Below are 13,103 nucleotides of genomic sequence, written 5' to 3' on the forward strand. Positions count from 1 at the left end.
CCATAAAATACGTTGATATTTATTATATTCCCCCAATGTATTCCACGTTTGCAGCCAGCATTTCGAATCATTTCTTCATCATCCTTTACGAATTTGTGGCTTTATTGCAATCAGTATTCGGAATCCCATTTACCACCGCCTCGCTCTCTCTCTCTCCCCTGGACAGGCCAGTAATCAGTTTTAGCCATGACTGTAAGCCCCACGGAGATAGACAACCCAAAAGCAACAACAGCACCACCACCAGCGATTTGAACCATTCTCTGCCTGGCTCTTCATGTGCAAAGGACTAGGTAGTAGTAGTCAGTTTTAAATGCTTGAGCATTGTATAAAATTTGCATAAATTTCTTGCATAGTTTATTTAGCGTTTGGCCATGGTTGCCATTGCTTTTGTTGGCCATTTTGCCATTTGGCCATTTTCCGACCGCAGACACCGCCCACTGGCAAACACACTGGCAAATGATGCAAACGCCCCGAAATGTATGCTATACATGCACATAAAGCGACGAGAATGACAACACAGTGGGGCTGCCCCTTTTCGTACAGCAAGTTTTTTTTTTTCCTGGCCATATTATAACTCAATTTCTGCGTGAGGCTTTTTCCAACCGCACCGCTCCAGTGAAAACAAAAACAAGGCGCTGATGGTGATGCAGCATTTATATTCATATATGCGGCGTGGAAATGAATCGTGGACCTGGCAGCTCTCACCGCAGGATGTCCATTGGTACCATCTCGTCGCAGTGGGCTCCAGCAAAAATGGAGATGGAATACAAAAAAAAAAAAGAAAAAATTGTAGGAGTCTGTGAAGCATGTGAACCAATTCAATCGCCGCCCCCCTTTAATTTTCCCCAGATTTATTCGCCTTGCCTGGGAAATTTGCATGCTTTTTACGCATATTAGCATAAGCACACAAAGGGAAGCTTTGAAAATGGGGGCCGGGGTCGGGGTCGGGGGGCGGTAGTTATTGGGCAAATAAGGATCTGCCGTTTCGAAATCGGCTTTCGTTTGCAGGAATCCAATATGTCAGATTTGAAGCGCGTCCCCCACAACAATTTTTTCCGATTTTTCCGGGCTGTCAAATGTCAAGTGTCAAGGCGATTCCATACGCCGAGATCTCCTTTTCGGTCCAAACAAGTAGGCTGCCAGCCATCGTGACATGCACTCGTTCGTCATCGATGGCTGCTTTTCTCATTTGTCCACGCTGCACTGTTTGACATGTTTGCTTAGCCAACTGGCCACCCAACTAACTACCCACGTACCACTCCCTTATCCTGGCTGGTGTTTCAATAGCCAACTGTCCATATTGGTTCATTCAATTAATGTCAATAGAGTGCTGCATTTATGCACGAGTATTGCCATTCATTTATCCTTGAGCCAGTTGGCAAGTAGTCAATGGTTGCGCTTCAGGCTCTCCCTTCTAATTGCACCAATTGCAACTAAAACCCAACGGCTAATGAGGCGAGCTGTAATTATTGCCGTTTACGGATTGAAAATGGCAATTTACATAGTCGATGGATGGATGGCAAACTCAGTTAGCAATTCCCTTCTGCTGTCCTATTATTGAAATCAAAGTACCGATTAATTATTGGAACACTGTGTGCGCTCAAGGATTTGTATTGTTGATATTGAAGATTCCTTTATATGGCATGTATGGTAATTGTAACTTAAGAAGTTAGTATAATAAACTCTAATAGATTTGTATTACCAGCTAACCTGAAACCATTAAAAACGTATCGAACGGAACAAAGGGCCATTTTCCTTAAATTATATAAGCTGCTGGGTTTTAAGGCCTGATTTCAATACATCGAAGCGCTCGTTAAAATAAACCATTATTCGCTGGCTGCTTCAAATGCAAATGGGCACCTGGGGATTCGCGTAATTCCGATTGCATAGCCACTGAGAATTCCCATCCGTTTGCCGTGCACCCGCATGTTTCATTAGCCCATTCGTCTTTCCTTTTTGTAATTTGTGGGCTTTCAGCAATTAAAGGCGAATTGTAATGCTGCATATACTCGTATACAGAAATACATACATACATACAGAAAGAAAGAACCGCCTGAGGCACATTCATTACACCTTTACGGGTTAAATTCGCTCTCGTCTTTTCTTGGCTGCTGAAAATTGTTGCATACTTCTGTGGCTTTTGCCACTTGATGCCGTCGCTGAAAGCAAAAGGCTGGCACTTTAGCGCGCCCACTCGGCCACGCCTCCCATTCACAGCCCCCAGCCACGCCCACATGCGCGGCCCACTCAATTAACGCAACTCTCGTCGGATGTGTGTGTGTATGAGTGTGTATTTGTCTTAACAACTCTTGCATACAACCTAAATGGCCCGGGTCTTGGATCCTGAATCGCAAGTCCTGAATCCAGGATGCTTCACTTGGCTCCCTTGGCTTCCTTCTCTCTTTTTTTTCCTGCCCCAGCATAATTACTTTGACTCGACTTTTACGACCTTTCTATGAATTACTCAAGAAGTGTTGGAAGCACGTCGCTCCTGTGGCTGCCATTCCACCAGGATTCCACCCACAATCCACGAGCCGTTTATCCTTTTTTAGTGCCAGCCAAGCAACCCCTTTTGCTCTCGTGTTTGCCTGTCGTTCGTTTTATTTATTTCTTTTACTCGTGTTTGCCTGCTAATTTCTTCTTCGCTGCCTCCTGTACAGTAATCCAGGTGGCAAGTGGAAGGTGGGCTACAGAAGTTACTGCCACAATTGCATAAGGTGCAGGTGAAAAAAGAAGTAAGCGTAGGGTTGCCGAGTTGCCGATTAAGTGGAAATCGATAGAACGGAAGCTTGAGATGGTACAATTATGTGAACAAAACCATTTTTAAAAATTAAAATTGTCACTTAAGTTGCTAACTTAAAGTCATGGTTATTGCTTCCTTAATCACTGTTATCTATTATCACAGCAATGTCCGCTTAATGCCCATTTTTTTTTTCAATTTACATTCTTGTACGAAGATGGGGCAATACAATCGCCGCATTTTCAATTTCTTCTAAGCACTTGGCACTTGCCTAACTTTTCCCATTTCCCTTCGTGTCTTTGCCGTTGCCCCAAAAACATCTTTTCCAATCCCCTTTTTTAATTTCCTCTGCAATCCTTTGCAACCCTGACACAGTTCCAGCACAGCCCCCCCTCACCATTTTCATTTCTTCTAATGCAACATTTTTCTGTGTATACTTTGGTAGATAGAGAGGGGTATATAACGGGGGAAAAGAGATGGATGGTGAGAGAGACGGGACTACAGCGCTGGACGAACATTATCTGCGTTAGCTTTTTAGCCTAACGACCAACACCTACGCCATGTTCGCAGCGTCTTACCAGTTTTTCCTGGGTCTGGTTTCTTTTCTTGCTTCCCCCCTGGTTTTCCACCCCCACTTGACATTGTTAAACGGAATTTATGCGTTCAGCTGCTGCTCACTAACGATACTTTTTCCATTCACTCGGCTTTTGTTGTTCCCCGGCTTTGGCTAACTGTTGTTGCCATTACATTTATAATTGTCTCGTGCAACTTCTGTCGCTGCCCACGTGGATTTGACCCACCAAAAGGGATCCCAGGTGGTGCCACCTGCTGCCACCCAAGTCGTTACACATCTCTCCCTCTCTCTCTTTCTGTCTCTCTGCCTCTGATGGCCTTCCCCCTGGCCGAACGAAGGATCCATGTTAACGGGTTGTTGTTTTCTCCTTTGCCATCCTGCCTGCCACTTTCAGGCTCATTGGCTAACTGTTGATTTCGTTGCCGCTGCTGCCTTTCCATCCGCCCCGTTGTACACTTTATACCAATTGCGACACACATTTTCGCCTGCCTTCGCCTGGATTTTGCTTCTCGCCCCTTTTCTTTTTTTTTTCTTTTTTCTTTCGCCTTGTTTACATTTTCATGCTCGAATTGGCTCTTGTGCTTTGGTAATTTCCCAGCATTGTCTTCGTCCTCCAGGCTGCCTGGCTACCAGGCTACCAGGCTGCCCACCTGCCACTTCCCCACTTCCTTGCTGGGCGTCAGCCTGTTGGCCAACTTCAAACACACACATTAAGCGGGCTGCGTCTTTGGACTTTTGTTTGCCACTGACAGAAGCTCTGGCCCCCGGTAACCTTACCTCGAATCGCCTGGATCCCCTGGAAGCTTCCGCTTCCTGCTGCTTTTCAGCGCTGCCTTTGTGCCACATAAATTTGGTTTAAAATGTATCTCATGGTCCCCCCCCCCCCCCCCCCTCCATTTTTTCGTGTCCCCTGGAGCTCCTTTCATGTTACGCTTTCGCTGCTTTGTGTATCGTGTTTTGTTTTCTGCTTATTTTCAATTTGAACATTTTAATGTTTGTGGTCATAAAAATCTTTTTATTGGTTGTAAAACTGAAACTGAAGACTTAAAATGACAGTGGGTAAGAGGGGTATGGGGGGAGGAGGTGGGGTCTGAGCCTGCTGCCTGGGTGCTTGAAAGAAATTAGCAGCCTCTTTTCTGCCCCTGCAATGGCCACTTAAGCACCGCGTTAAGGTGCGATAAGAGTAAGCACCGAATTTGTCGAGAGAAATCGAGATCCGAGTTGTTTGCCAGCCTTTAGAACCTTAAACAGATAAATTTTTGGCTGTAACCCGGTAATTGAAACACAAAAAGGTACGTTAACTACTAAATTACTTTCATTTTACAACAGGGAAATCATTTTTCTTTACGTTCGAGTGAAAAATTCAGTCAAATTGCTTAATTAAATCGTTCAGCAAAAATGTTTAACAATTTGCTGTGTGAAAACCTTCAGACATGATATTCATCCTTCATATAATATATAATATAATTATAGATATTTCAGAAATCTTTTTGTAATAATTATCTTGTAATAATTATCTTGGTCTCTAATAAATTTCTTGGAGTTCGCTTAAGTTTTCGTCATGATAGCCTTGATTTATGAGGCATCTATTTGCTACTCAATACGACTTCACAGCGATCAGAGTTTTCCGAGTTTCCCTTTTCTGGCCAAGGCCTCAATTAAATGTTAATGGCTATATTTTATGGCTGACACTCAGCTTCCCAAACATCGTTTTTTGGATTGTATCTTCATCTTCCACTCATTTACATTGCGCTCACATTTTCTGCGGCCGGAAGTCTCTTTTTGCATCTCGGGTTTTGCTATCTACCTCAAATTTTCACGGGCACTGTGTTGTTGCATGCTCCATTCGGTCACTTTCACACAATAAAAAATTTTCCAATTTGCTTTTCGCTTTTTTCTATTTTCATTTTCATACCACCCCAGTTTCACTCGCTCACGTCAGCTTTTCCAACAACAAAATATATGCATATTTTATGCCTCTGCGATTTTTCAATTTTGATAATTTGTATTATGCTAATTTGGCAGTGCTTTTGATGAGGAGTAAGGAGGAGAAGGGGTTTTGTGAGCACGCGAATGGAAATGAGATGAAATGGAAATGGAAATGAAAATCGAAATGATAGCAAAATATTTGCAAACAGTTTTGCTGATGTGACACCCCATTTTGTTTATGCCAAATGTTAAAAGAGGTAGATTGCTTTCAGCATTAATTTATCTGTGTTATTTTTTCTATTTGTCAAGTTATTGAAAATACACAACACCTTTGTTGACACACGGTTGCAGTATGTTAATTTGCTTTAACACCGCTACGAAAAAGGTGTTGCGATCGATTTCAGCAAATATTTACCGCGAAATAAGTAAAGCAAATCAGTGCAAATCCGAGTTGGTATTTATTTAGCCTTTGCCAGGATTTAATTTCCTTTGTTTCCGTCTTCTGCTTTACTTTCGGCTCTAACAAATCCGCATAAGTCTTGCCTTCAAAGAAAATGCAGCAGAAATAAAGGAACAATTCGCAAAAAAAACCCGTATTTCCAGTTGTTAAAACTTACTTGCCTCTCAAGGGCCGCGAATCTCCTTTTTTTTTATTATTTTCTTACTTGCTTTCGTTTGGCTAACAACTAACGGCACTTGCAAAAGGGGCAGGAGATCTTGCAGTTGTTGGCCAAGAGGCACACCCTTCGCCTCTCCCCCCGCGAAACGACCTTCCCCTGGCAGCTGCAGTAGCCAGAAAGTGTTGCAAATTATTCGAAACCGGTTTAAATGCTCTTTGGACGGGTTCGCATTCGGATTGGGACTCCAGTTCGTGTTCGGTTTCGGGCCCTAACTCTTTTTCGCCTTGTGTTTTGGCCCAAAGAAATGGGTCAATAAGAAATTCAAATGGTAAAAAAACAACGGCAAGCGAAGAACTTGTTGAGTTTTTTGCGGTTATCCGAGCGGGGTGAAACAAAAAAAAAATAAAGAACCATACCAAAACAGGGAATTGCAAGGCGAATGAACTCCAATTTGCGTTTGTTATTTCTTCTCTTCGCGTTTGGTTCAATGACTTCCAGTTTCTGAGCAAACCATAACAATTGATCGAATCGCAGAACCATGCAGAAACAAGTTATGCGGAATAATCAGGGATTATGTATATAGAGTTTGCTAAAAGTCATACTATTCTGTTTATAAAATCTAGAATAAATGCGCACAGCAAGTTAATAAATATTCTTCATAACTTTTCTTATCTTCTTTTACTGTTTTGCTCCTGTTGCTTGGCTAACTTTAGGTTGGAAAATATTTCATTACCATGCCTGTACTGTTTCCGTTCGCAAACGGCGGTAATGTTAGCCTCATAAAAGTAAATGAGAAGACAATAGCTGGCCACAAAACGATTCGATATCGCAACTAAGCACACATAATTATTAAAATTTAATGCGATTTTCCCGCCATCTTTCCTTCCTGTGCATCATGCTGTCCTTTGTGGGTCCAAGTGATATACACATAGATGGCGAAGTACGTTGATGGATCTGCGGAAAGCCGCTTAAAATGTTTTTCCGGTATACTGTCGCACTTTTCCCCTTGCCATCGCTGTTGTTGCTGCTGTTGCTGTTGTTGTTATTGTGGTCCTGCCATTGCGCTGATTTAATATTTAGCACGCCTGGACAATCAGCCCCCCCCCCCCGTGAAAAAGAACCCCCCGCCCCCTTCCCACACCACATTTCATATCAACCCCTCCGGCATGACGCCTTAGTAAAATTTTAATGCGCTTTTGATGATGGCCATAAAATGGCAAAACAAAATGCATGAAAGTTGGTGGCGCGCGACGGCGAAGGCGGGGGGCGTGGCCGGAGGCGGAGGAGTGGGTGGCTGTGGGCGTGGTCAGTGCAGTGCATGCGAATCTCTGCTCTAGATAAAATATTAATTTATTTTTCCCGCTTCTGCTGGCTGGATGTCCTGTTTTCCTCCGCTTTTTGGTGGGCTCGCCAGTCGAACAAGTTATAGTGCGCATAAAATTTTACGTATGTATCGCCGCGCAGGCTTCGCGCTTATTTTTTAAATAACTGTTTCAAGCCACGCCCCCAATGTCCAGCACTTCCAGTACTATATAGTACCATATAACCCACGCACCCCACCGCCTTTCCGCTGAAATCGCCCACTGGTTTATTAATACTTTCATTTCGAGGCAGTTTATTTGTTTTTCCATTTTCCTGCGCTGCTTGCATTTTTATTTCTCGCCTTCTTGTGGATTAGTTTTTTAATTTCAACAGCTCGTGAAATGTTGAACTTTTTTATTTGCCCGCTCCTAGTTTTCTCCAGAAGCTTTTGAGAGTTCTAAAAAAGTTGATGCATTTTCCTGTTTTATGAAAATCTTTTGACTCAGCTGCAGATTAGAAAGATTTTGTGGCGAAATTAAACTTTACATTTTTTTAATGTTTTGCTTTAAGAGTTTGCAGTGTAAATACAAGAATGCCGAAGTAAAAACAACATACATATATGTATGTATATATGGACATATATGTATATTATTTTGAAACGTTTCAATTTACAAACTTTTCTGTTGATGCACCTTAATTGATAAAAGAATCCAAAAATTATTCGGAAAATATCTGGAGTGTTTGGAGTAGAATATGGGAGCATTTCATATTTTATTTCTTTCTTCTTGCTAAAATCTTAAATTAAATTAGGTTTTTCCCATGTAATTGGTGGAAATTGCTGGATAGTAAAACTGTGGCTTTTATTGTCGTGTTTTTATGAATACACCAATGCAGAAAATTATATTTAATTATAACATTTTAAGGACCTATACATATTTGTATTGTTTTTTAGAGGGAATATCCCTTTTCACATTCTACAACCACAAACATGGTAGATCCAAACATGACTTACTTACACCGCTTTGTACAATTTATCAATCGAGGACCCTGGAGGGTTGACACTTTCCATGAACGTTGACGATTCCTCGGGGAGCTGCTCTAATCAGCTTCCATCATTCAACTGCCCTCCGTCTCTGGAGCTCCATTGCCATTCAGCTAATGGACTCAAATTACCGGCAAACAATGAGTGGGCAGCTCGTCCAATATCCTTTCCTTTTACATGTCCAATGGCCAGCAGGCTGATTGCGAATGCGTTGGGGAAAAGGGGGAAAAGGGGGAAAAGCTGCGGAAAAGTGCTGGAGCACGCGCCTCATTTATTCAATAAGCTGATCTCATAAAACGGAGTAATTTTTTCTGACCTTACCCCCGCTTTTCCGGCTTTTCTTCGAGGATGCGACGCTCTTGACTTGCTCGTTGATTGCGCTATTTACAATAATTGCAGACATTTTGTGCGCCATCGAGCGACTGTCTCTTCCAGCTTCGCAGTTTCTGCCAGCCCCCATCTCTATTCCAACGTTGACTTTTCCGTTTACAACGCTTGTCCTGCTGCAGGACCTCTGGCAAATCGCATTAAATGCAGCTCCCCCACTGCCGGCAACGAATTGTAAAATGTCAGTCCAGATGAAAATGAGGAGGAGGGCACAAAAAAAAATCGTTTTTTTTTTTATCCCTAACTTCCCACTCCATTTCCTCTTGGAGCAGCTCACACTTTCCGTCCACTTCCTCTGCCTGGCACTTCTGTTTTCCTGTATTTCCATGGACAGAATGCACAACTATAAAGCGCACCGAGCACACAAAAACTAATTAGAAAACTTTTGCGGTCGAAAGTGACAGTCGGCTGAGGGGGAAGGAAAAGTGTTAAGTGTGTGCGAAGTGGGGTGAAAAAATAAACAAAAAAAAAATAAAAATCGGTGTAGAAGCTGACAGCTGCATTAATTATTAGGTAATGAACGCATACAATGACTATCAGTTACATGGAAGGACATAAAAGGACTTTGATAATTAATAGTTGTAATAGCATGTGGTCATGGCTTTGTATTTTAGATAAGAAAGCAGCGCAATACATTTTTATTATTTTTAAAAATGTTCGTTTCATGAACTATGATCCTTTTCTGATATTTCTACTTCCATAATATTGACAGTTAATGATCTTAAATTATCTCTGTGTAAACCTTCGGTATAATCTACATGGCAATAAATCCTTATTAACTAAAAATGTTTTCCGTGTAAGACATTAATAAGCCCATTATCGAATAATGGTCGCGCTCTTGCAGCACTCAAGAATCTTAACGATATCCCACGGTGGGACATTCAATCCCCACTTAAAAGTTGGCCCAAACAATTTGCCACTGCGAATTTGCATAGACCAAAAGAATTCGATGAAATTTCGTCTAATCAAATAGCTACCCTCCACAGGCATTTCCGTTCTTCCGCTCATGTCTAATGCAAATCAATGTTGAAAGTTTTCAACAAGATTCAAAATTTCATGAGCCAGAGGACTTATCGATGAATTTCATGAATAACAAAATATGGCTGCCACCCGAAAAGTAGGCGAAGACAAAAGCCGCTTTCCCACTTTTCCTCTTACCCAATTTTTCCAGGCTTGATGGGAGTAACAACAAATTGAACATTTAACCCATTATGGCCCTTAAGCAACCCAAAAAACCCCACCGCTGCCAACAGACGACTTGCGAACATTCTGCTTGTAAAATGAATAAATAGCAGTCGCTTGTGGATTTCAAAAGGGGAAGGGGGCGTATTTTTGGCGGTGGGGCGTGTAGAGGGAAAATTTGGCGGCTTAAATTTTCCATAAATTTCCATGCCAACGGCCAATGCTCATTATAATTTGCCATCAATTCCCAGACGCTGCCACCGACCGAAGTATTCTTATTCCATTCTTCTTGGCCTAGACTTGACACGCCCTGGCTTTTGCTGCTGGCAGGCTCGCTTTAGCACACTCGAAACTCATTAACGTAATTTCCGAAAATTTATGAATGTTAATTGGGAAATTTCTTTGGCATAGTACAGCTGAAAGTGCTTATTAAATTATGCTAATGAGTTCTTGAGCTTCACGCAGTAGCTCAAGCTGATACGGAACAAATTTTAACGTTGCCTATTTGGGCAACTAAATGCGAAATTCCAATTATGCCAAACCAAATAAAAACAACCCAATAAAAGTGAGACTTTTCAAAGCTTTGGTCAACGCTTTGGAAAACGATAGATGTCCAAATGAATAGAAAACAATTCGTTTCAAGTTAACCAAGCAACTGGCCATGGTATCAAAGTTTATTTGTGGCCTTAACAAACCGAATTGTACACACAGAGAATTAACCAAATTATTATAATGTATGTGAGATAAGTACCACCATACTGTTATAAAATAATAATTAAGGCAATACTTATCTAAATATTGATAAATACTTAAGTTATTTGAGTAAGAGCTTGATAAACAAAATTGTCCCTATCTATTCCACACGTATCTAATTTCCTCACTCGATTCCAATTAATTTCAGGATGTCTTGCACAAAATCTGTCATCCACATGGCCAAGTGCTGCGCATTGTCATATTCAAAAAGAATGGGGTCCAGGCCATGGTTGAGTTCGATAATCTGGATGCGGCCACAAGGGCGCGCGAGAATCTGAATGGAGCCGACATCTATGCCGGATGCTGCACCCTGAAAATTGATTATGCCAAGGTAAGATCAATCAATCAATCGATCCTATCATCCGCTGACAATTGGACATAGCAATTTCAATGGCATAATGATGATCTAATCTAATTGCAGCCGGAGAAATTGAATGTGTACAAGAACGAGCCCGATACCAGCTGGGACTATACGCTGAGCACAGGTGAGATTCTACCAAGTGCGTTCACATTTTTTACTACCTTTTTCTAAACTAGTCGTTAAGCGATGCACCGATACATCGACACTCGAGCACCCACACTCTTGCCCACCAAAACAACCACACACACACGCATTTATACCACCCACAAGCCCACAAACCATATACACGCACACACAGCGACACCAAGAAGAAACGAAGAGTTAATTGCTTTTTGTGTCCAAAAAAAAAAAAAAAAAAAAAAGTTGGAAAATCCTGAAAATCCTGGAGCATGCCTACATGCGCCCTATTTTTTTTTAGAACTCTTTGGCTTGTAACTGTGTTTGCTAAATGTATATTTTAGTTAGCGTTGTATCGAGGCGGCTGAACGTGGCGTATGCGTGATATCCTAGGCTGTGCATCATCTTTAGTTGTCTCCTAAAGACCCCCCATCCGAAAGACCCCCCATCCCAGCTCCATTAACCAACTTTTCCGATCTCAAGAAATACACACACACCCATTCACACACAGCCACTGCCATTGCCAGAACTCATTAAATCAAGCATTTAACGGCACTCTAGAGATGCTAAAACAAACATTATGGCGCCACACACACCCACCCAAACTCACACACTCAAGTGTATAGCCACCTGTTCGTGCCACGCCCACTCCGAAGCACCCACTGTGCCGCCGCCCCACTCCCCCCGGCCATTTCCCACTGCACCATTTGGCGCATCGCACATGTCTCAGTGCTTATGACGGGCGACAAAGTTGCGCATTAAATGCCATTTTTAATTTGAGTATTTCACTTTGAATAAAAATGAAATTAAATGCTTTGCCGTGCTGTTTTTCACGCCAGACAAACAGGCGGCGCTGTCAACATTTTGTCGGCCTTAATATTTTTTTTTTCGTCGTTCTTCGTTGTCTGTGCCGCCTGGCCAATTTGCGCTGGAGAAAAAGCAGAGGAGAGGAAGAGGTCGACAGACCGGGGTCGGGGGACGTGCCACATCAAAAGGCCGACAAACTGAGCCACCGGCGGATCCTGTCCAGGCCAACGCACTATGAGCGCTGCTGCCAAGTGTCAACGTTGCCGCAGCTGCGACAGCAACACAAGTTGCAGCAACAGCAGCAGCAACAGCAACATCAGCTGCAACAACAACTTCAGACAGCTGACGGGGTGGAGAGGTGGCATCCCCAGCCAAAAGCGGTAGTGGCACAAAGCCACAATAACTCAGACAGCCAGTTGGGGCAGAGTTTCAATGGTTTTTCCTACTTTTTCTTCTTTTTTTTTTTTTTTTGTTCTTGTTGTTGCCGTGCTGCCCTGGACACAGACAGAAACTTTGGCTGATCCTCCACAGCGTTCAGCCGCCCTGTTGTATTGCCATTTCCATTTGGAGGCCAAAAGTCTGCCACATCCCAGCCGCCGCCGCATTCCCAATGTTTGTTTTTGCCACAGAGCCACCAAAGTTGCAGCCATTTACTGCCCGCCCGCCTGCCATCAATGAATGGGAAAACTGAATGAACTTGGCGCCGCCTCCATGAGTTGCGGGAATAAGTGTAGTAGAGCCTGTGTGTACAGCCTCATTGTCCACACATTAGGGGGGCGTGGTGGAGGAGGGAGGTGGTGCCACTGTGGCAACTTGCAAATTAGGCCCGGCACACTATCTTTGTGTCCGTCATAATGAACATGCCACTGTATGCCAACGATTCCATTGCAAGAGGATATCCGAGTCGAAGGTGGCTCTTTCATCTCCTTTGTGGATGGATGCTGATGGTGCTCTTGTGATGGATTGGAGCAGCAGGGCGATTTGTTAAAAGGATTGCTTTTGCAAATGCTTTCCTCACGAAAGACTTGCGTTTCTGTTTGATACAGACTTTAATTAACTTATCCAATAAATATTTATACCGTAATATTTGTGCAACTAATAGTACGGATTGTGTAAAAGCAAATATGTGCTATAGAGTTGAGACACCATTATGAACACCTTTTTGGTAACCTTCTCTAGACATTCAATACTCATGATCCTGGGTAGCTTGTTCAGCTTGTTAGACCTTCGTGGTAAAAGTTGAAGTCGAGCTAAAAATAAAGCCACCTTAATATTAAATAGCTAATCGT

The 13,103-nt window shown here is 42.6% G+C and overlaps 1 protein-coding gene across 20 annotated transcripts in view; it reads left to right on the top strand.

Annotated features, from left to right (window-relative positions):
• Positions 1–13,103, top strand: part of LOC120445381 (heterogeneous nuclear ribonucleoprotein L) — a 102,222-nt gene that overhangs the window by 45,316 nt on the left and 43,803 nt on the right. For 13 of the 20 annotated variants that reach the window (XM_039625764.2, XM_039625765.2, XM_039625785.2 and 10 more), the window contains 2 exons: positions 10,678–10,860; positions 10,951–11,029. In XM_039625764.2, coding sequence (XP_039481698.1) covers positions 10,678–10,860; positions 10,951–11,029 — 262 coding nt within the window. The remainder of the gene's footprint in view (positions 1–10,677; positions 10,861–10,950; positions 11,030–13,103) is intronic. The other 7 variants (XM_039625786.2, XM_039625768.2, XM_039625770.2 and 4 more) reach the window with 1 other exon arrangement.

This window comes from Drosophila santomea, chromosome 2R (assembly GCF_016746245.2).
Source record: "Drosophila santomea strain STO CAGO 1482 chromosome 2R, Prin_Dsan_1.1, whole genome shotgun sequence".
Lineage (NCBI taxonomy): Eukaryota > Metazoa > Arthropoda > Insecta > Diptera > Drosophilidae > Drosophila > Drosophila santomea.